Consider the following 25791-nt stretch of genomic DNA (forward strand, 5'->3'; position numbering starts at 1 on the left):
TGATAGATTGTTTCTATCGCGGGCTGGAGGAGATTAACGAGAGAGAGACAGGAAGTCGAGCCAGTTCCACTCAACAGAAGCTGAAGAGGCCGGCCGATATGTTATCGAAAACTAAATAAACATTTATCAGCGTGCATGCTCTGCTCGGCCCAATCACTTCCCTGTCTCCGTGTCTGGGGCCCCAACTCAGGTTTCAAAGTTCAGCCGCACAATTTACTCGCCAAACAAATCCTGAACTCGGTTGCTATTAAATATGAGCACGAATGAACGGCAGTGATCATTCTCGGTCAATGTGCCGTCAATCACGCACAATGGTGGGGTTTGGTCGTTATCATTAGTCGGTTTTCACACAATGATTTCACAAGAGAGATCACCTTTGGCTGAGAGGATTGCTTGTTTACACAAGCGTCAATGTGAAATTAAACACTTTTCATGTGGGCTTTTTATTCGCCAGGGCTTTTGAAACGAGGACGGAGGAGAAAATCACTAGCGCACTCCTTTTACTGAATGAGTTTGCTTTACGATCTGCTCTTTTGATTCCTTTCAAGTTGGTTAACAGTGTTGAAATGTTCCAACAACTGGCTCCTGAGCAAATTCAACAGTTCCTGCTTGGTGAGGGGTTTTGTGGATGGCGAATTGTTGCGCTTGTTGGTGCTGCTGATGTTGTTTGGCAGCCCTTGTCTTTGGGAGAGGACAGTACAAAGGAGCTTTGATTGGAGTGTGTGTTTGTTCGAGTTGTGCTGACATCTGTGTGTCTGTGTGTGTCTGTGTGTGTGTGTGTGTGTGTGTGTGTGTGTGTGTGTGTGTGTGTGCGCGCCCATGAGTCTCAGAGTGGTGTTGGCCTCACTGAACGCACAGCAGGTTGACTAGAACATGCTGGCTCTTTCCCTCAAAGCCGCCAGCATTCTGTTCCAAATGAGTTCAGCTCGGGGAGAGCCTTCGCTCTGGGGCACAATCACAAGGCTTACTGTTACAGGCATAAAAGAGGGGTGAGGGGGATGGGACTTGTGAATGGGGACAGGAGAGATCCATCCGGAATGAGAATTAGGGACAGAGAGGCAAAGAGGAAGTGATCGATAATATTTTATCTGTTACTTGTTCTAAGGTTTTGCTTCAGAAGTTAGTTTAGGACTCTGAGAAACATAATTAAAGACGTTACTCATTATATTCATAATACCTATCTACCCATCTATCTATCTACCTCCACCGGGTATGACTTAGCAGTCAAATGTTAGACCAGTGCCAAATTAGCCTACAATGACAACATTCAAGATCCCCGTTTCAGATCACTGTGTAGTTCATCTAGAGCAAGACTGACAAACTGAGTAGACCTTAGGTAAATGGAGAGCCCCAGGAAGTGGAAGAACTGGCTGAGACCCAGTGAGAGCGACTACACCCAGGCGGAGGAGCGATCTGGGCCTCCTCAGGAGACAGTTTGAGCAGCAGAAAAGAGACGGGGTCTGATTTCATCTGATAAGCAGGCAGAGCTGGAATAAGGTCCCTGCACAGGGGACGTAGAGAGTGTGTGTTCTTTTGTCATTGCTGCCAAAAACTACACACTCAAGAATAGAACCTGCTGGCTTAGATTCTCTCCTTTACTTTCCTTCTCTCTGTCTTTTAGACTATCTTTCCTTCTCTCTGTCTTTTAGACTATCTATCTATCTATCTATCTATCTATCTATCTATCTATCTATCTATCTATCTATCTATCTATCTATCTATCTATCTATCTATCTATCTATCTATCTATCTATCTATCTATCTATCTATCTATCTATCTATCTATCTACCTACCTACCTACCTACCTACCTTTAGGTTATCCAGACTTTATGTTAACAATGTTACATTCACGTTTAAATTGTGATTCTGCATCCTTTTTGCTACCTCAATTCAATTCAAATATAGGAATTGGAATTCAAAAACACATTCTCAGTTCAGTTATGAATGGCGCACTACCTGGTATGTAACAAAAGTGTAAGTTGTGAATAAGCCATTTCATAAGCTTGAGAATGTGGCAGCTCTGTAGCTGGAGTGTTATTCAGAAAAACACTGAGCTGTAGCCTATTATTGTGGGCAAGCAAGACAGAAGTCTCTGTCATTGGAGAGCTGTTGTGTCTTTAAGCAAGGACAGAGGTTGAGCTGTTTTGTCTCCTTGTCTGAGGGGAGGTAAGAATACACGCTCCTTCTCTCTCTCTTTCTCTCTCTCTCTCACACACACAGTCAAAATGCCTTCACATATGATGTCTAAGGAGACGGCATCAAATTCAGGAAGCCCAGTGTAACATCAGAATGTGCTTCCTGCAGCAATCAATAGATCTCAGGGCCATACACCCCCACACATGCACAGACCTTAACAAGGGCGTGAGTGGATAAACAAATTGCCCTTGCACTTTAATCAGACTTGGAGAGAAACAACAAGCCTTTTGCAAAATTTATGTAATCGTTGCTTAAAGAACGTCTTCGCTATTTCACTCTAGTTTTGCTTTAAAAGCCACTTTGCGATCGACCAACCACTTAAGCTAAGCCAAAGCCAAATCGCAGTCAAACTGAAATATTACCATCTCTGAAACACACCTCATTTATATATCTTTGAAAGCCATGGTCATTATAAAGTATAAAGTGTTTAAATATGCTCGTACTTTGAATACGAATACTTTTGAAGTGTCGGCCAGGTCCGTGTGAAATCGTTCAAGAGATCCATTGAGTTGTAGATCGATGCAGCTCCTCGCGGCCAGAGAGAGACAGCATTGAAGCTGATGCTAATTGAGACAGAAGTGAATTGATAAGGCCTAGGCTGCATAATAAGCTCGCTTGAAGCTAACACAGGCTAATGTTTCCATTAGCGTCCGTGAAGAGATGGATGGAGCAATAGATGGTGATATGGAAGGCCCAGTGGGAAAGACGGATGAGACAGGGAGATCCCATTTACCGTATCCGAAAGTTCTGGACAGATTTTTAGAGTAACAATTAAAAAATAAAATCTCAGAACATGCACTTAAATTCAATTTGAATAAAGGTAGCAAACAGGATGTGGAATTGCAATTCTAATTAGAAATGGAAAATTCAAAGGAAGTAAATTTATTTTCCTGTCATTCCTATTCAAATGTCAAATTCTGAATTTTGCATAATCCTGGATTCGTAACAAAAAATTGTCGGCTCTCCGGTGGAGTATGAACATACAAGGGAAAGGGAAGGGAAACCTCCACAACGTTGACATTCTCTTGAAACTAAAGCTCTTTGAGGCTGAGTTAATATTTGGAAAAGCATGTTTGTTAGGCTCCATCCATACAAATAAGTCCAATTAATTCAGTACTGATGCAGATGCATAGTGTATAGGATAGTCTTGACCTTAGTATTTTAAAGCACAATGTTGTTGACAAAGAGCTGCAGAAAACAGCAACCACTTTGACCTTCTGATAGGACGGATTCTTAGAAGCCAAGGTAAAGAGATAATTAAACAGACTGATAGGCCTAATAGTGAGATAAAGGTCAAAGTGAAGGGAGAAAAATAGAGGGTGGCGATACATTAAACCAGTACTACAGAAGTCTGCACAGCGCAAATGTAAATAGTAGTAACCTGTAATTAGATCCCTCTACTGGAGCGATTTATTTCAGACATTGTACTTCATCGAGACAGTCTTATAGAGAGCAAACAATGAAGTATTGTCAGATATAGGATGCCCCTTTAAAACCGGGAAGGCTAGTTGGAGGGTACAATTATCTTCAATTTCCTCTTGGGGAAAAAAAAGAGCTGGCAGAGATTGTGTTCGGCTTTCTCTCCGATTCCATGTCTGTGTGTGCTCGTGTTTGCATGTGAGCGTGTGTGACAGTCCTTTTCAGAACAAGATTACATGCGTGGGCAGGCGAGGAGTGGCTTCAGACAGTAAATCAATGGATTCAACTGTAAAAGTGTTGTAGAACGTCTACAGGTTAGCGCAGAGCGCAGGGGGAGCCGTGTGGCTTTAACCTGAGCCTTTACCTCCTTTCGTGGGCACACACACACACACATACACACAGCTCTGGTTTCACACACATTGTTTTATTTAGCATGTCCGCTGTCAGCTCATTTGGAGGAGTGGTACTGGGTTGGAATAGTATTAATTGCGAGGGATCTATGACCTACGATCACTAACCTGAAGCACCATACTAGCCCGGATGCTAATGGTATTAAATGCCATTGTTTCCGACACTTTTAATTCACCTAGAGTAAGCCGAGAACACACACACATCTGTCTATACACATGCATACATGCTCCTTAAATCCCTAAACCTCATGGCTTTTCTGAACAACTTCTGATTGGTTAAGAGGTGTGACCATTCATCCAATCACTTCTCAGGGAGTACGTCTCCACTTACTCTACTAAAGTCAAATAAAATTACATTCACAACCAAAACATGCAGGGCATAGCCAGACTTGATTTTGTCCATTTGTATGTGGCTGAAACAAAATAGCTATTTACGAAATATTTTGACGAAACAGATATTTAATAAAATGCATATTATTCAAGATATTTCTTTTTAAATAACACATACAATCAATTGCTCACAATAAGACCAGTAACAGTGACACCTGATGTGGACTGTCAAATTTGTAAAACTGAGACAAAAATTCACTCAATTTATTTAATTAAGAAAATTGTGAATCTGAAACCTTGTCAATTCGACAAATTTAAAATAGCTAAAAAAAATGTGTATTTCAGTAAATCAGAAATAAGCAACAGATCATGCTCCTGTACTTTACAGGAAAACATGCTGTTTTACCATTCAATTTATTTCACATGGTAGAAAAATGTCATTCAGTCAGAACTCTGATTGGTCCTGCACCCCACCAGCATCTGTCACATAAATCAATTTAAGTAATTATGAATTTGAAAATAAAAAGTTATTTGCTAACCACAATATGCAATCATTGGAAAACCGCAACATGATTCATGTGGGCCACCGACTAGTGTGCCATTGTTAGCGCTTGACAGCAGAGTCTCCGGCGAGAAAAAGCACGGGGGAAGGGTGCTGTTGAACCGAGACAGACATTCTTTTGTTACCTGTTCAGCAAAACCAAAACAGCCTGCGGGCTTTAAGGCTGGAACTGATACACCACGTCCCTTAATCAAAGAACAAAATGACAAGCTTTCTGTGTCACGCCTAGCACTGCCTCTCCACTACAGCCACAGGGGTTTAACTGGCAGCCATCTTTAGCAACGGCAAACCAGGAAGTGATGAAGTTATCATATTGTTGTGTCTGGTGAAACCGCAAAAAATAAACCATATTTAAAAAATTTGTACAAAAAATAAAAAATAAGTCTTACAATTAGCATAGGTACTGAACTACAATTTATATATTCCCCAGAGAGCACACATACATTTTTTGAGGAAAATACATGCTGATGTTAGATTAACATTAACTGAATGTTAATGCAACATTTGTGATTTACGGATGTTTTTATGTAAATATGACACTTAAAACTGCACAATGCTGTCTAGATTAATAATTTAGCAGACATCTTACAAACATATGTGTATCTACTTGTTCTGTACATTGCGTTTCTCTCTCTCTCTCTGCATTATATGTTACATCTTAAAGCATCAACACGTTAGCTATGCTAGGCTCGAGGCCCATTCACGCCAAGAACGATAACTATGTTAGCATCCACAACACACAATAATATTGTCTATTCGAAGCGTGCACTCCAGTTATTTCATCTGCCACTTTAAATGCTCAAGCTGTTTAAAGTCGGGTGGATTCTGATAGGCTGTCAGTGTTTCATTCAGAAAGTGATTCCAATGATATCTTTCCTCTGTGCCGTTACAGTTGTGGACTTCCCTATTCTCATTGAGTTTGACGATTATTAAAACTTTATATTTATCGTTACAGTTACTATCCTTGATGTGAATGGCCCTTTAGGCTGGAAAAAAACAGGACAAAAAAAATTAAGCATGGCTTGCGAAGACCACAGCCACGACAATAGTCTCAGGCCTGGGCTTTGTCTTCTAGTCTTAGTCCTGTTCATGAGCTCCAGCTGATCCTTTTTAAAGATTTGAAGGACAAAAGGAGCCCAGTTGAACTTTAGGATGAGAGGTGGGACCTTGGCGTGCTCTCCATCACCCCAAAGACAAAAACAACCTCTCATGACCACGAGTGTCATTAGGTCTGCACCCTCCCTTTATTTAACATTCACCAAGACATACTCGCGCATGCACCAAAAAAGACTCTGATTTGCCTCCCGATGCAATGCAAACACTGAGAACACATCAATGGCAGAGCCGTGCTGTGTTTCAGACCGCAGCGTTGCGGTTGTTCATTTAGATTGGGTGTGAGCACAGTCCTTTGTGTGGTTAGACTGGTGTCCACACACACCAGCACACACTTGCCCTCTGCCCCAGTTGTGTGGCCTGTAATCTTGTAATTCTTGGCCTGTGGCCTGTAAAAGGTCAACTTTGAAACAAGATTACTATGTGTTATACGGTCAGGGTTTCACCTGTGTGATGTCATAGTGTAATCTACACATCTGCTAACTCAGATGCTACTCACCAGTAGACCAAAGCATAACCTCAGTCAGTGCAGTGAGGCTGCACCTCAGTCAGGAGAGATTGAAGTGAAAGAAAACAAGATGGTACAAAACTGTGAAACATTGCATGATAATCAACAAGGCCGCATTTGAAACGCTCTAACGCTTTATTTCCACATATTTTATTTACAAATATCGTGTGTGAATTGATTTTATTCATTATCCCTGCTGATTCATGATTACATAAATGCGCTTTATTAGGCCTATATCTATTCAAAATTGTGGCATGTTTTTTGTGGGCAGGTTATGTAGGCTTGTGATTACATCACCATTTAGCTCTCGAGTCGAGGGTATGTATGCGTGCGTGTGTGTGTGTGTGTGTGTGTGTGTGTGTGGATGTTCTGATTCAATGATGAAGCATCTGGGTGGGTGACAGACAGATGGAGTTATGAGTAAATGTATTTACCTTTTTACGCATATTCACACTGAATTGTACGATTAATATCATCCATGCCCTGCTGCCGGTCTGGAACTGACATCAGAACGGCAGTCACGATAGCAAACCCATCATCTGTCTCCCTCTCTCTCTTCTCTGTAGATGTAGCCAAGAGCCCAGACAGCAGTGTTTCACCCTACCCTGCGATTCCACTCTCAGCAAACATAACTAGAGGATTTGAGTTGCATATTTTCTAGCCGTGTACTGTAATAGTATGTCTGTCTACTCATTTCAATGTCAAATTACACATTATAAAGTAGACTCTTTCTGTGTAGGGCACGCTTCAAAGAACGGCAGTTATAGAAGTCTGACTAACCAACCCAAATTATGGTGCATCTCAAACCAGTGCCACTGGGCCCAGACGAACGCTTCATTTAGAACGGGGTTAGGAAGGATGCTGCGTGTCTATTTCTTTCTTTCAGAGGCTATGTTTACAAGGCTTGACATGCCTGTAAAAAGTCTTTCAGAACTTGTAAGGTATAAAATAAATAGAGCAAGCTAATTTCTATATTCAGAATATTTTATGCAATATACTCAAGTAACATGGGGCGTTTATGTAGGTCTACAAACACATCAACTGTACGTTACAATGTTTCCCTCAAGCTACGGCATGGAAATTTATAGATAGCTGCTATAGGGGCAGTGTGACTCCCAAAAGGGGCAGCTTGACTCCAAAAATAACTCATTTTTTTCATAGTCATTCAGTTTGAGGAAGTGTCGCTGTCTCTCAATGTGTGTGTATATGTCACGCTGCCTCTGTCAGACAGCCATCTGTCCGATGGGAGCTGTATGGAGGCATCTGATTGGTCAGTCTGCCTGAATAGAGGGGTTTGATGGGAAGGGTCATGTGTCGGACTGCTCTTAGACACACAAACACACACTGCCAGCTAAAGTGTGACTCACTCCGTCACACAAAGACAAAAGAGCTCAGCTGACATTGCAGAAAATCCCCATGTACAAACCAAAAAAACACGTATTTTGCTCAGCGATCTTCAATCACATAGCAGTCTAAAGAACTGATGTGAATTTCAGACAGAAATTTCACATAGGATGCATTATATGCCCTGAGAAAAGAACTGGCCAATCAGAATCGAGTATTCCAGAGAGCTTTTTAAAATACAGCTGGAAATCCCACACAAATTGTACAAAATTTGAATTTATGATCTTAAAAAAAACAACATAAAACTACTCACTTAAGTAATTTGACATATTTCAATCTGAATACTCAACAGTGAATAACATGAATTGAATAAATAACTTGAATGCATCCATCTGCATTTGATTGGATTGTGAAAAGTAGACTTTGACATTATAGGTAAATATAAATTGGCTCCGCCCACACGGCCTTGGCTACATCAGAAGAAAACATAAATTGTTTCAAAATCATGCACAATACAATCAAAATGTTACAGAAAATAAGTAAGGTAAAATTTTGATGTCATGAATTTTTTTTTCCTTTTTTTACAAATGCAGAACAGACAGAAATCTTGCAATATTTATGTTAAAGCACACAATGAGGCTGAGAGGCGATTCAGTTGCCTGATGAATTTTTCAAAGCCAAACTCGTCCAGTAATTTGTCATCATGTTTCTTTCTCTCCGTGCTTAACTGCCATTAATAATACACATCAGTGCCATGAATGAATGAATGAATACAAAAAAGTAGGAATGAATGAGGTTTTATTTGTTTAAAGAGCGCATGTTGCAGACATAAAGCCAGTCAGAACATTGGATCTAGTTCCTTTCTTTCCTACTTCATTCATTCTTTCCTAATTCGTTCATTCACTTGTACTTGTTATTCTGGTGTGACTAGGAGCCCATTCCGACAGTCTGTCTGAAATGAAACGTTCATGTCTTTCATTAAATCAAACATTTACCTCACACTTTATATATTAGCACATCCAGTCTTGCATTGACAATCACAGTAACCCAGGAAACCCCCGAAACGCATCTATTTTCCCACCCCTCCTCCCTGTTAATGCCAGACACAGAAAAAGCTCCCTCCTCCATCCCACACTCTTCTGTCTGCCAGCCCCCCCCATCACATCTTTCTCCACCTCCCCCAGCCGTCCCTATCAGGCAGGTATATGAATGCTTTCCCAAAGGCCAGCCAATACAAACACACACACATTGACTGGGCTGACTGATGTGTGGGGGCTGGTGGAAGGAGTGTGAAAAGAGAGGATGCCCTGTGATGAACCGCTCTCTTTTATCTGTGTTTATCTCCATCTGACATTAATGAGATTTTAGCTACTGCATCCTGGGGGAGGGGGTGGACAGACTAGGAGGCTTAGCAGCGTGTGTCTAAGAGGGTGTGATATAATGTCACAACAGAGCTTAAGCTATGACGAAGGGGAAATTATGTAAGAGGGTCTAATTTTCCAAAATGTCTTCTTTTCGATTGCAATATAACTGAAATCGCAACGTTTCTGAGTTCACTAAGAATCTCTGTAACTGTGTAGGCAGTAAGGGCATCAGGTTAGCTCTCTTGAGTTACAATGCTTTGAGCTCCAAAAGCTAGTGAGCTGCCTACTATGCAGCATACTTACTACATTAGAACATCTCTACTGACTTAAAATTATATATATAATATAGCACTTATTGTACTGATAGAGGATGGAGATATGCCTATATAAAACATTTCAAGTGGAAAACAATTAGGGATGCACAAATATGAAAATTTTGGCCGATAACCAATAATTCTTCATATTTGAAAGCTGACGACCAATATTATTGGCCGATAAATCTAATTTTTGAGAGCCTGATAACAAAAACAAAAGTCTCACCATTAAAACCATGTCCCAAGCACACACTTATAATGTTCTCATCACCATTTTATGTAGCATATATGACAGACTTGTGCTGTGCATGTTGCACTTAACTGTATTTTCCTTTTTTTTTAAAGTTATTCCAATCACTTTTAAAGCAATTCAAAACCATCATGGCGAACAGTGCACATCTGAAGTGTCTCAGCTATTTATCAGCTTTAATATATTGGCTACATTTTCTTATCGGCCGATTACGATAACATTAAAAATGAACTTATATCGGCCGATACCGATACGGTGGCCGATATATTGTGCATCCCTAAAAAACTGTTGTGATATTGCAAATTGAACAAACTGTATTTCCATCCCTCACGGCCTTGCTTTTGCTTGCATCAAATTAAATAGGGCACCTAGTGTGAAGGAAGTCTATTTCTCAAGTATATTTTATCTCTTAAGCATATTTTAAAGTCATTGATGGCAAAAAAAAAAAAAAAAAAAACAACAGACAAAGACTTAGGCTACTCCCTGCTGAGGTTGCTAAATAACAATGAACAGCAATGCAGAATAAGTGCCATTTTGATTTGAAAACTCAGCTCGAGAGGTGAAAAACTGATCGAATTAGCAAGGATGTGGCTAATAAGCCAAGCATGAATGTTCACACATGAATTGAACTGTTAGTGTAAAAAAAACACTAATGAATTGACTTGCATTTGCATTAAAGAGCCACAAAAGCAATTAGGGTTTGAATTGTTCCAGGGAGATGTTCGTGTCTTATCTCTAAAACAAAGCCACATTTTTCTCTCTTTGCCCAGTTAATCACAGTTATGATCCATCAGTTCGGGCTTGTCAGTGACGGACTATTTGAAAAATCTTAATTAGCACCTAAAGGAGACTCGTTAGAACACTCAGCTGCTGCTCACTCCTGAAAAAAAACCCTGTCGAATTTAATAACCACCCAGGACTACATATGAGGGATTTTTTTATTAAACCAGGATCAGTGGGAACTAAGAATGAGCTTTGTTATGAAAGCAAGAGATTACCGTGCTTTTTTCACAGAGTTTCGTACTTTGTAAAACTGTTCGGGTTTCTCGTCTGGCACTCTTGCGCAACAATAAAAATGACCCTTGCGGATATCCAAACAAAAGCCTGTTCATATCAGTAACCGACTGAACCACACAGGGTCCGTTTCTCTGCCTCGCAGGTCTTTGACCTCACGAGTCCAAGTTCTGGAACATACTGAGGAAGACTTTAACCAGTGAGGTCTCAGAACAGCCGTTCGACTCGGTTCTCAGACGGATCCTCTGGTTTATATCGTCGGGGCAGCTGCAGGACTATCCGTAGCTACCCGTGAAGCCCCTCGCATTCTGAAGGGGAGGCAGAGAAATGCGCAAATGCAGCTTTTCGCGATGCAGCCATTGATATGCATACCAGGGGCCAGCTGCTGCAGTTGAGCCATCCGCTGTGTGTGTGTGTGTGTGTGTGTGTGCGCAGCTTAAGAGCGATATGCCTGGCGAATGAGACGGGACATACCTAATATCCCCTAAGGGAACTGGCTTCCTCTCCCAAAGCTCTTGCACCCTCTCAGTTCTCCACCAGATATCCCAGAATTCTCTGAGGCGCTCGGGTGGTGGTAGAGAGGGGTTTGGAAAGATGCCACGCTCTCGCTCTCTCTCTCTCTCTCTCTCCAAAATAAAAATCACAAGTCAGCCGAACCGAACGCGGAGGACGGAAGAGAGAAAATTAACACGCAAGGTGTTCATCAAAAGCATTTTCAAGGGCGTGATTTGGAGAAAATTACGTAGCTTTGTTTCCAAAGAGCGAACAATTAAGCGAGAAAACTGCTTCAAAGGCTGAGAGCGGTTAAATGCTTTAATGACTAGATGATTAGAGAGGTTTACTGCCCACTTCCAGCACCTGGGGGGAATTAAAGATCGAGAGAAAGGGAAAAAACACTTGATTGTAGAGGAGACGAGAAGTCAGCAGGAGAAGGGTTCTGATACCGAGCAGGTGTGTGTGTGTGTGTGTGTGTGCGCGCGCGCGCGCGCCGGCAGACACGGAGCGAATGCGAATACGAGAGTGAGAGGGCACGCTTCATTCATGCCCATTCATACACACGTTTGCATAATCAGGCTCTCGCTGCACTTCGGGAGTGGCTGTCCTGGAATGCGGCTGTCGCAACTCTCCCTTCCCGTCTCTGAGCTGTGGTTTTCCTGCACTGGCGGCAAGAACACGCCGTCTGCCAAAACTCTCGAAATAACCCCTGATAAAAACGCCTCCACATTTAACAGGAAACTCAGAGGGGGAAATCAAATGCATGACTACGTGGGAAATGCTCATGATATGGGCATTCTACTGCTCTGAAAAATGAAAATGCCAACTATTTCATCAAGTAGCCTATAGGCGAAATCTGTAGATATGTAAAATGTGCAGTGAAAAAAAATTATTATAACAGGGCTGTTATAAACATTCATTTAGTTTTCATCCGTTTTCACAAATTTGCATTTTTGTAGTTCACATGGAGACAATAACAGTATTGTTTTCAAAAACTGTTCAGGCCCCCAAATCGCAGTTGTCGTGTAAATGTCCGTAATCCACCTAATCATTCATCGCCACTCCTGACAATTACGTCCAGACATTTTTATCAGTATAAAGTAATCATGATAGCTCATGAAGCCAACTCAACACCTGGACTTACACTTTGAACCTGTATACTACAGTTCAGCAAACTCAAACCATGTTTACCAAGCTGCCAAACTCTTTTGAACCCTTTGAACAAGATCTCAGACAAGCGTAACACAATTTTCTTCATCACAGAGCATTAAAAGATGATGTGTTTGGACCTGAGACAGCTTTACAGAACATAACGGCTAGGTTTATTTTACGCTTAATTATTGACTGTGTGTCTGAGCGAGGGACGCAGAACATCCTGTCTTTCTGTGTCTTCCGGCTGCTGACTGAAAGCACCAGACAGACACGCACTCACAAACACTTATATATACACACACACATGTATATGTCGAGGGAGGTTGAGCAACTACACAGTCTGTGACCTTCCCTCAGCAAGCAGCAGAGAAAAAGGAAGTTCCTTCACCCCACCCAGAGACAGAGAGAGTGAGAGAGAGAGACTGCCAGACTACTTTTCACAGATGAGGAACAGTAAGATCTGTAAATAACTCAGCAGAAAACAAAATAGCTCTGTCACAATCGCACAGACGGCAACAGAAACACAGTATACAAACATACAGACTGTTACATCTACATTACTCGCATGTGGAATGCTTGTTACGCAAGGTTGCAAGCACATAAATGAATATTAATGAGCACATATAACAGTTTTCAACACTGATAAGAAGAAGAACCAAAATCAGTTATATTAGAATGATTTCTGACGGATCTGAAGACTGGAGTAATGATGCTGAAAATTTCCATCACAGGAATAAATTACATTTGAAAATATATTCAAATAGACCACGATTATTTGAAATAGTTTTTACTGTATTTTTGATCCAATAAAGACAGCCATGGTTAGCTTAAGAGACTTTTTCGATCATCATTTGAAATCGAGCTTATAGCTCAAAGCATTTGCATCAAGCACGTTTCAAGCCTCAGTCTTATTCTACAAACATCTGAGTGGCAAATGAAATTGTGTGGAAGCCATTATGAAGTCATCAATATCAAATCGCAGACTCTTCCTGGCAAAGGAGTGACCGGGCGGTCGGGCATATGTAAAAATACACCGAATCTCCCTCTCTCTAGATGGATATAATGATATATTCCACTTCCGTTTCCAGACGGTTTGAGAGTGTTCCCTCTTGTGTGTGGTGAGAGGAAGGAAAGCTCTTGAGATGAATAAAAGCCTGCTGTGGGGGGTCTGATAATGTGATAATGCAGAGAGCTCCGGGACATTTTGGGCTCACTCGAGACCGAGGGAAACAGCTCGATGTTAACGAGGCAACGTCATTCACCGTAAGGGACAATTCAATCCGCAAAGCACTTATGACACACATCGTCCGTGCAAAAAGAGACAGAAAACGGCAAATGTGTGTAAACACGCTGGAGAGCAGGCCTCAGTTTACATTCTCTCGCTCTATTCATACAGGGAAAGTAAGCTGGAGGTGGTGGAGGGCTGATCAGAGAGAGATGGGAGGGAGGAGATGTTGGTGAATGCACTTCTTTGTTGGTTCATACTCCGTTTCCACCACAATACTCCAATCCCTGCATCATCAGCTCCATTCAAGGGAAACAGTTCATGCAAATGACCAGGCCTGCCATTCATTGAGTGTTTGTGTGTGTGTGTATTGGAGGGGGGGGGGGGGGGCACATTACTAAAAAACTTTGCCTCTAATCCTCTACCTCACAAACAGGACCGTGTCTGCAGCAAGAGTCAACCATTAGAGCCCCAGGGTTAAGATGAGCCGCCACACATGCAAGTAATCCGAGACTGGAGACAACCCAAAGCAGATAAACATAAAACAATCAGCCCGAGACTGCTTTATCGCATTATTCCTTCCAAAAATACCCAGAAATGAACTTTACGATGCATATTTAAGCAGCAAACTTGCGGCTCAGAAAGCATGTTTTTTTTCCCCTCAGCAGCCCCGTGATTAAACCCTCAATGGCCTGATCATTAAAAACACATCCACTGTCAAGTACCTGTGATAGCTAAACGGCCCATTTCAGAATTACCATAACATGACGCCATTGCCGTGGGACATGTGGAAGTCATGCTGAGCTCGAGAGAGACAGATGGAGGAATGAGATGATAAAAAACAAGCACTAGACAGAGAGAGAGAGATGAAGACTACAAGCGCCCTAGCCTTTAATGGCTCTAAATGATTGTTTGCTTACGCAGTCAGCATCGTATCTACAGTAAAGGTTAACGGGACAGAGGTTGTGACACTGAGGGTTAGTTACTGGTCAATTAAATTCAGCAAAGCCCAAAAAGCAACTAAGAAATGCTCTCTGTGAGAGATTGCATTTTTTGCATCGGTCTGCTCAAGTTAAATATTTCATGCCATTAAATTTAGGCCACTGCGACGGCTATTCTATCTTGACGTCCGCCCGCAGATTCCACATCTCACCCCCCTCCCGGATATCAGGTTGTAACATTTGGACTGGGAAACCAATATCATGATAGTCTCTGGAGTCTGGAGACTGGGTCACCAAAGAACTGACACCCTTGGCCCCTTTCCAAGCACTCATCTAAGGAGGGAAGCTGACACTACTTGGAATATGCCAACGCAAAACTTAAGACATACAAATTTCACCCTGGTGGTGTGGCTTAGCGGTTAAAACATCTAGTCTGCCAACTTTAAGATTGTTGCTTTGAATACCAGCAGAGGTGATTCATGAACATCGCCACAGTGCCCCATCACACTTAACCTCAGGTTGTGCCAAGAGGAATGTCCCCATAAGAAGTGCACTGTCCATCTGCCAAATAACTACTTACTGTTGAGTCTGAAGTTTGTGTCACCAAAGAACTGACACTATTGGCCTTTCTCCAAGCATTCATCTGAAGACGACCCATTCCAACAACATCTATTTTTTTTATATTTCTAATATTTTATTTTTGAATTACTAACAACTAATCCAAAAGTGACACAAAGTTTCAATTTCACTAATTACATCACTAGTTTCAATTGTTTTTACATGCAAGATGCAACGACTAGTCAGAATGACTGTTTTATAGGTCAATATAAGTTCAATATAATTGCAAGTAAGATTAAAAATATTTATAGTAGCAACTTGGGATACAATAGTGTCTAATAAAGTAGTATGATCCAATTAGTTCTAGGAAAACCGTAACAGATTAGCCAGACTATTTCTAGTAAGCCAGATTGAATATTAATACATATTAAATAGTTACTAGTAAAAAGGTCGAAAACATACTAGTTGGAAGTGAACAGTTGCTGTCTGAAGCACTGAAACAAACATTTGGGTTACACTTTATTTTAAGGTGTCTTTGTTACACTGTAATTATACATTTAAATATTATGTATAGAGTTAGGATTAGGGTTTGGTTTAGGGTTAGATGCATGTAATTATGCACAATTTATAGTTATTACTATAGTAACTACATGCAACAATGACACTGTGAAATAAAGTCTTACCAGTATTTGCCTCTACCAAGATGATAAGTAGCAGCAAAGGAATAAGTAGTTTGCAATGAATTAGGCTACTTGATACCTGGGACTAATAGACACCACTAGTCACTATCTATTGGAATAATTATATAATGAAGCTATTCGTGAAATTGGAAAAGATGGAAGTCTCAATTGGCTTACAACTAGACATTAAAAAACAAGCAGCAAAATAGGCACTAGTGAGTTTAAAAGGATAAAACGTCTTGTCATAGACGTCTGACACATGCAGTCCACTAAAACAAAACTTAATCGGTTCTCCCTGCACTAGAGCAGGGGATTCAGCGCAAAATGCAACAAACTGGCTCACCCGTGATGCTTTCCGCTTGTATTTATTGGCGAAGTCAAATTTCTCCTTAATGTCATCCAGGAGCTGCTCCAGACGCGCTTTCTCCTCTTTCCCCGTGTAATCCGGGCTCAGGAGCACATACGCCCTCCAGTTTGCCGAGTCAAAGCCCCAATGGCAAGTCCTGTTCTCCAGCGATTTGTGACTGTGCACCACGAATTTCTGGGTCGGGTACATGAGCCTGCAGTCCATGCATTGTATGCAGGGCGCGTTGGGATTCGTGTAGAGCTCCGGGACCAGAAGACCCTTACACTTCCCGAAGCACTCGTGATAGATCTTGAAGCTCTTTTCGGTGAGTTCCAGCTCGATGGAGCCGTAAAGCTCCTTCTTGGAGTGCGGCGGGTACGTGCCCCCGTAGATGAGCGCGTTACACAGGCGCTCCGAGTCCGTCTTGGTGATGAGCCCGCAGGACGGCGCGGAGAACGGCAGGATCCCCATCACCTTCAGGATCTCCAGCTGGTCGGCGGTACAACGCGAGCAGTAAATGTGCAGGTCGTCGCACACCGAGTTGATCTGCTGGAGCGAGAAATCCCGCAGCACCGTGTTGAGGATCTGCGGCAGGCACAGGCGCTTCTCGCCGCCCACCACGAAGCACGAGATGGTCTCGCTCTCCAGGACCGTCTCGCACCTCTCCGTGGAGCGGTCGGACGGGATGAAGAGCGGCCCGGGCATCACCGGAGGAGGCTGCATAGGGGGGAGATGCAGCACGGTCTCCGGGACGTCTTTGCCATCCTTTTTGAAGAGCAGATCGTGTTGCCACCTGGCCGAGAAAGCGGCCGGTCCTCCGAGAGAGCTCATGGAGCTCAGGTGAAACTGTTTGAGAGTTTGTTGCAGTCCCGGGTGAGGCTGGAAACTCTGTCGCGTTATTGTTTCCATGTTTCGCGCACCGCGTTGTCGTTGAAACCGAGCGTCTGACGAGAAATACGACTCAAAGGTCCTGGTACCGCGTCTCTAAATCCAAGTCTGTGAAAACAAGCACAAGAAGGCCGATAGGGCTTCATGAAATCCCCACTCAGACGAAGGTTACCACCGGCGTGTCTTCTTCCCCTGCAGCGGGCTCTCTCCTGTCCATATCAACAGACAGACGCGTACAGAAAACTCAAGTGTAACACAAGCAAAAGCGCGCAAGTTGTAGAAAAACTATCCCACGGGGGAGCCGAACTTGTCCCACGTCAAATTCAGGAGTCAAATACACAATCCACGAACTTTAAATCCGTATTTTCCCCTGCGAGTAGAGATCGCTGCAGCCGGACACGGCGCGTCGCCTCCGCTCCTCTGCCCCTGCAGTTCAGTGTGACTGAGTCAGTGAGCACAGCCTCTCTCTCTCTTTCTCTCTCTCTCTCTCTCTCTCCCTCTCTCTCTCTCTCTCTCTCTCCCTCTCTCAGTGTTTGTGTGTGTCTGGCTCAGTCATTGAATCCCAGCCAAGAATGTGACTGACTCCGCAGGCTGTGGCTCTTCCAAGAACCAGCCTTCACTCCCCACTGCTGTAGAGACAGTCACTGACTGTACATATAATATCTATTTATAATAGAAATATTTATTATTATTACTATTTATATTTATAAATACTTAAACGTTTTTACTTTTTTATTATTATCATCTTATTTTTGTTGATTTATTGCCTTATTTTTTATTTAGTTATTATAAATCTAATTCATTATATCCAATTAATACTGTTAAGGATTAAATATTAGGCTATTTCTTAAACATACATGACTGCTTCGTTTGTTGCCATTTACAATATTGGTAAAGTGTAAACAATACTTACATTTTTTTTTTTAAATAGGCATATGAAAAATAAAGAAAATATGAAATGAAGGGAATAATAAAAGAAAGTGAATTTTTAAATATTTAGTAAATTAGCCTAGTGTGCCACATTTGTTCTATTGTTAGTGTACTTTTTACATTGTGCACTTTGTAGGCTACTTGAATAACATAATGCAAATGTAGGCCTATATGTTTTTCCATAAACATTAAATTGAAAAGTAAGATTCATCATCATGGTATGTGAGCATCTTTGTTTCTGTTATTTCAAATGTACGCATTTCAGTTAAAAAAAGAGTAAATTTTTCTTTATCAGTTAACAAAATTCAAAGTGTATCTGTCATGGGTTCTGGACTCATTCATCTTTACTTTCACTTTAATGGACTTTCAGTTAGTTTTCATTCATCACATGTGTTCCTTTGTTTGATTTTCCCGCCACTCATCAGTAACCATGGACACTAATCATCATCACACCTGCTTATCATTCAGTTCATCACCATCATGTATTTAAGTTCCTCCCGGTTGTCAGTTGATGTTTGCGTGTTAACCTTTGTTTCATTATTATAATTATTTTTATACATTTAATGTTACATGACACTCCAGGACACCTTACAAAAACAATAAAACAATAGCAAATACTCATTATTAAAGCCTGGATACCAGTATTAAAATGTAAAAGTAATCATATAAAATCCATGCAGGCTCTGTAACACTTTCTGTCAGTTTATTGTAGGGTAAATCACTTCGTATTGGACCTTCGTCTTCCTCCTGTGACAGTATCATTGTGGGTTGTCACTGTGGCACCACTTTTAAATTAAGGCTGCAATTAAACCTCAAACAGTAAAACTGCACATTTGTACTCTGAACATTGTAAATGAACGTCTCGGGCAGGAGGTAATAAGAGCATTTTTTTGCAGGCAGGCATCAGTGGGTTTATGGGTGGAGTCTGAAACAGACGCTCTAATTTAGACTGACTGCGGTCTGAGTTTGTAAGCTTTGGTTTTCCTGAGACTTCTAGACTGAGATGAGCACAGCATACTAAACTGGAGAAGTACTACATGTCTAACAAACAAACATTTGTATGACATGACAAATTCATTTGAATATTTTGCCATTAATATCAAACAATCAGGTCAAGCACATCAAGCAATAATAATATAACCCCTTGCATCATCATTCTCCTCATAATCATCATGTTTATATTGTAAATGGATGTTCAGTATAACATCACAGATTTATACACACAGACATCCAGCACTTCCTTTCTAATGCTGTGTCCTATTTAGAATCATAGCTTGCTGTTTAAATCCGTATATGTATGGATGTTATGTCTGTTTGTAGATGGGACTCATTTCATTCACATTTCCTATAACACTACAGTGCTGTACATATGCCAGTGATTTATTAATAATTCTCTTTAGATCGAGTCCAACAGAGGTCAATGTAATTTGTTGCAGTAGCTCCCTCTAGCTCTAAGGCGATGTTACTGCAGGTGGAATACAAATGGGACAAATGGCCTTGATGCATTGAATCAATTCTCCAAACTGCCAACCATTTGTAGGAGTGCAAAATTAGGGGGGAAAATAAAATCTGATATTAATGCACAGATCATATACATTTAAAATAGTAAAATAATGTAAAATGGAGAAACATTTGATCTTGCAAGAAAGAAAACATCTAGTTTCAATTAAAATAATTGAATAATGTGTATAAATCCCATTTATCTGTATTGACTATATGAGGACATCGTGCTACCAGTTCTTCATTCGGATAGCTTTAGTTTTTCCACGAAAGTCTATATGTGATCTGTTCTTACAGCTTCGTGATAATGTGATGAGAGAAGGGAATTCTTTTTAACAGCCTTAGATTCCTTCTTTCAGAAGTTTTATTTGGATTTGCGTCATGGATTCTGGAAAAGCCCAGCGAGTTTGACCAAAATATGATCATTAGGCCTCTGCTGTCTCTCACATTTTTGCACATATATGGAAATATATTCAAATGGGTGGTGTGAGCACGAACTGCTGACCCAAACTCTTTTTGGATGCGTTTTTTTTTTAGGCCGGTTTCAAATTGCCAAATATTGCTCATCCATCATAATGGATGTGCAATCAATAAAATGAATAACAATAAACAAACTTTTTTTCATCCCATTAAGGCTACTCGCATTAGACGTTTTAGTATTTCTGTCCTTGAATAAAATTCTTTTGTTGGCTACCAACACTAAATCGACTAGTTAGAGTCATAAGCATACAAGCTTTATTTAGACAGCTGTAAAAGCATATGAATAGAAAAAAAAGAAATCCATTTCGTGACTATAACAACAGGTTTGTAATAAGCCAGACCCCTAAAACGCGAATGCATCGGGATTGGCTGTCGTTTGTGTAGGCGTCGTGACATGTCCGCAATAATTACATTGTAGAAGAGTCAATTACCTATTTAAATTTATGCAGAGACAATTTAAATGGCAGACGCATTACGGATATTTGTTTTTTATGTGTGAAAATCAATGAATCAGACTTGCTAATTCATTTATTTAATCTATTTTCTCAAAAAGGTGGACAAAAATGGAACAAAGAGGTGTGAATAATAATATTTGATCGGGTGGGTTGCCATTAAAAGGTTATGAACTGCACGGTTTAAGAGAGATTTGGTGTGTGTGTGTGTGGTTGATGTTGACAGCCAGTTTTCTCTGCACCACCACCCTCTTAACAAACAGGATCAACGTATATCTGGTAGGCTCAGATAAGAAGAGACTAAAGATAAGTGATGCATTACTGCTATTTATTCATCTTTTAAGACGCAGAATTATATGCAGTGATACATCCTGATGTTTTGTAAACACACGGATTAGTGGTGGGCATAAAGTCTCTATTTCTCAGCACAGCCAGCGCAACCTGTGCCAGCTGCCTGACAAGAGGAACCCGTCAGAGCCGTGACCTTTCTGAGAAAGGGCAGACCTGCAGCTTAATCATTCTGGTGAGAGGCCGTGCCCACATCTCTCCCTGAGGAGACGCCACTCCTCCGGTTACATACTGGCAGCTTGGCAGGCGCAGAGCTGTGGTAACAGATACTGGCTGAGAAGATTTCTGTCAGACTCATTTTGTGAACAGTGTCTTAAAGGTGATGTCTGTAGTTTTGGTAAAAGTTACAAAATACTTCCTACCAACTTAGCTTAATATGCAACTTTAGGTAAGCCGATTGCAGATTGATTTCCCCTTTAAGTCACATTGATGAAATCAAAATGAACAATGAATGAACAAATGGAATATTGCAGTATTTGATATAAATTAATCTTTAAACAAAATAACTTCCCCTCCCTCATAAAGCTACACTGTGTAGGATTTACTCCCATCTAGCGGTGAAAATGTATATGACTACCAACTGAATATTACTTTCTATAGCCCCTCCCATTCCGAGGGCCTTTTAAGTCCTACGGTGGCCGTATTATTTAAAATCTGCCGGCAGTCGCGAGTAATCTCACCCTCGCATTCGTCACGGTGCCACTGAGTGTCAAAACGCGAAAGGCAAAGCTTGAATTCCCAGGTATGTCCCTCTTTGTCTAATGTATTTTCAAGATGGATGCGCAACATGACTGCCGCCATTCGAGCGACTCGCTCGTATGTATTCTAAATGGCAGATTATTCACTTACGAGAATACTTAATTAGTTGGTTGAAGTGATTACTCATTAATGAGAACGTATAATTTTGAAAGAACAAAGTGTTTTTTGCTAAAAAAATCAACTTAAAATATTACACAGTGTAGCTTTAAGGTCCTTGCACACAAATTCGAAATTTTCGTATGCGTCATTCCGTGGCTCTGAATTGTCAAACCATTGTCAAAATGCTTGCTACGGATGCAAAACACGCAGAACATCGAACCCAATACGATTTTTTTTAATGACGGACGAAATTTTCAGAGGCATTGTGTAAACACGATTGCTGTAACTACTGCAAACACTGCAACTTGAGGTCGTATTTTTTTTTTAACGTGCGAAAATAAATTTAAGACTAGAATTTTGGACTTTACAGTGACATCTCTGCTCTCTTTTCTGATGATGCGTTTACTGGCGCGAGGGCGGGACAACTTGTCACTCACATGGCATCAGAAGATTAGCAAACCACAACCATCCAATCAATTCCCGATGGACAAAATCAAGTCCCGCCCTACATATCTTCTTGTTCGAGAAGCTGTTTGACTCAGATATACGTCACAGAAACAGGGAAGAAAAGACTTCCGTTTCATGCCAACTTTAAAAAAAAAAGTGTAAATTTCAAAAGATTGCTCTAACAATGAGTTTGGGGTGGAGCTATCGGTTTAGCTGACCAACGGCAGAAAAGGGGAAGCCTGTTTAAAGGGTTAATTCATGAAAAAAAAGATTATTTACTCACCCTCATGTCATTCCAAACCCATAAGACCCATAAGGTGATGTAAAATCAATCCATATAAATCAAGCGGTTTAATCCAAGTCTTGTAAAGAGATATGCTTTATATGATGATCAGATTCAATTTACTGTACGCTTTTATAAACCCACATACAAAGAGAGCATGACATATAATAAACACTCAATCTCGTGCTGTGTCACATAGAACAAACCTCATTGGTTGAACAAACCTCAAGACGAGAGTCCTTGGCTGAATCACCTTCACTATTCCCTACGTTAGTCCACTAATACTGTTCACTTGAAGGAGTGAATGAAAAGGAGTGAGCGAATTCAGAGTGCCGATGAGCTTACATGTACACTCGTTATTGCAGTGCAATGTGGGATTGAATAAGTGCACTCAATAACGTCCACTATGGTTTCGAACACCACTACAAATGGCTTTCGGATTCAGCCTGTGTTTCCAGCCTTATATCTCTTCACAAGACTTGGATTACACCACTTCATTCATATGGATTTGTTTAACGGTGCCTTTATGACCTATTTGAAGTCTTCTAAGTTTTAGTTGTATCTGTGCTTTTGATGCCGGACAGAAACCTCTCATGTTTCATTAAAAATATCTTAAAGGTCCCGTTCTTCTTGATCCTATGTTCCAAACTTTAGTTAGTGTGTAATGTTGTAGTTAGAGTATAAATAATATCTGTAAAACGATAAAGCTCAAAGTTCAATGCCAAGCGAGATATGTTATTTAACAGAAGTCGACTACATCGTTTGGACTACATCCCTCTACTTCCTTCTTTAATGACGTCACTAGAACCGTTCTTTGACTAACCTCCGCCCACAGGAATGCTCCCTCAACTCTACCGAAATTCGTTTATGTACTTGCGCACTTCTAATAACTTACTGTGTTTACTCAGCTCTTACGGTGATTTTCTGAAGTAAAACTGACGCTTCATCTTTTGTGTGATGTACAATAAACTTTATTAAACTCATCAGTATATGTTTGATCATCATTCAGACAGCAGCTAGGCTATTAATAAATAATGGATACATACAAGCAGATGACAAATACGTTATAATAACCGTAATTAAACTACTAAATTAAACCTGTTTCATCTCTATACAGCACTCTGACTCTGTAGGCATTATTGTCCGACTCGAAATGAACACCGTTACTGAGAGTTTCTGATATTATCATCATTCCGTGAGATGAAATTGTCATGAGAGACTGTGCGCGAGCTCATGAAGCTCCGCCCCCTGGGTCGTCCAGCAGCAGCTCATTTGCATTTAAAGGGCACACACTAAAACAGTGCGTTTTTCTGAGCCCCCAAAAATTACAATTTAAACATGCTGTAAAAAATGATCTGTTGGGTATGTTTAGCTGAAACTTCACATACACACTCTGGGGACATCAGAGACTTATTTTACATCTTGTGAAAAGGGGCATAATACGGGACCTTTAATTTGAGTTTTGAAGATTAATCTAAGTTGGATGGGTTTAGAACGACATGAGAGCGAGTAAAATATAATAGAATTTTTTATTTTTGGTTACACTATCCCTTTAAAAACAATGAATAATTTTGACATTTTGTTTGGTGACATTATGTAAAAAATATTCTTTAAATGAATAGTTTACCAAAATGCAAATTCTGTTATTTTAAGCTCCACACAAGCACCATTATTTCTATGCATTTAAGCTTAGATATATCGATATAGATATATCCTGAATCATACAGCAAACATAAGAGGTTCACATTCTCGAATTTACAATGTCAAAATAGAGATTTGTCCAGTGTTTTCACAAAAGTCTTATCATTGCTAAAAACACACACACACACACACACACACACACACACACACACACACACACACACACACACACACACACACACACACACACACACACACACACACACACAATCTACATCTACACACGTAATATAAGTCTGATAGTCAAAGAACAAGTCCAAGCAGAAGAAACAGACATAACACAGAATAATCCCGAACGCCTATTCAGATCAATATAAACTTCACACAGTATAGCAAAAAAAAAAAAAAAAAAAAAAAATACATTTACTTAATCTTTCTTTTTTAAGTTTTTACACGCAGATTTTTAAGTTAATTTCACATATGGAATTAAGTCAAATCTGCTTAACTAAGAAAATAAGTAACCAGTTAAAGTTTGTTGAGTAATCTCTACTTAGTTGAAATTTACTTTGCAATACACTGTTTCAAGTAGGCTACATTTTACTCTAGCAATATAACACTGAATTAAGCCATATTTTTACAGTGCATGCTTTACTAAGAACATTTAAGTAAATTATGCAGTAGATATTAAGTAGACAGCAAATCTACATAATAGAACTAATGTCATCTTTGAACACAGAGATCTCTGGTACACAATACACAATAACTGTAACATTTTGGATAATTTCCGAGTATGTTATGAGTATAAAATAAACTCCACATGTTACAAAACAGCACGTTACTAAACCTTACAAAAAAAGCAATAATTAAACAATGTAAATTCAGCTGGAAAAAAGTGAAAAATGCAACTTTATTAATTATTTATGCCCCAGTGCATGATGGGAACACCAGTATCAGAAAGTTGAGTAGGTTTAGCACCTAATTTTATAATGGTGATATTTACGCTTTAATTTCTACAAGCTTAAATGAAGTACTAATAAAGAATTGACTTTTTTGTATTCTTGCCTGAACTAACTTATTCAGGTATGAATTACATTTGTTTTTTCTGTATTATTTAATTCATCAAAGAATATTTTTTTAAATCAGTGATAGCAACACAGCAATACAAATTCATGTATGAACTTGAAGCATGTGGGCATAAAGTGATACAGATTGAAAACTGCAAATACGTTGCAGTTAAGTTAATAGCTGTGACTAGCATGAAAATATAACGCAGCCAATAAAGGTGAGGCATACCATCTGCCCGAAATCAACACTAAAAAATCGGCTTCTTACAGAACTGTTAGGCGTACATCACTAAATATTCAATATCTTGTGACATTCAGGAAGCCTCAGGCAGGCCCCTTTTAACGCACTGTGGATTTTCGACAAAAGCTAGCTAGCAATTTAACATCTCATGCACACTGGCCATTCTTTAATCTCTTCACTCCCTTTCCTATTCTCCCCTCACCATCTCACACTTCTTCCACAGTGCATTGAGAACGCTTGCTTTTGGAAGGACTCGGGTAGCGCCCGCTATTTTTACATTTTTCATCAGGCAACCATGGCGACGGCTCACAACATTGCCTCACACAAGTCCTAATGACATAAGCGCTCTTTCCTGGATGCAGTCTCCCCGGCTCCATCCCTGAACAGACTTGCTCAAAACTCATCTGCTATTGTACTCTCCCACCGTGTGGCTATGG

General features: G+C 40.4%; 1 protein-coding gene across 1 annotated transcript in view; it reads right to left on the reverse strand.

Annotated features, from left to right (window-relative positions):
* Positions 1 to 17651, reverse strand: part of skia (v-ski avian sarcoma viral oncogene homolog a) — a 63771-nt gene extending 46120 nt beyond the window's left edge. Inside the window, exon 1 of the mRNA XM_081348878.1 lies at positions 16220 to 17651. Within this exon, the coding sequence (XP_081205004.1) occupies positions 16220 to 17131 (912 nt within the window). The 5' untranslated portion in view covers positions 17132 to 17651. The remainder of the gene's footprint in view (positions 1 to 16219) is intronic.
* Between the last annotated feature and the right edge of the window lie 8140 nt (positions 17652 to 25791).

This window comes from Scardinius erythrophthalmus (genome assembly GCF_964197995.2).
Source record: "Scardinius erythrophthalmus genome assembly, chromosome: 20".
Lineage (NCBI taxonomy): Eukaryota > Metazoa > Chordata > Actinopteri > Cypriniformes > Leuciscidae > Scardinius > Scardinius erythrophthalmus.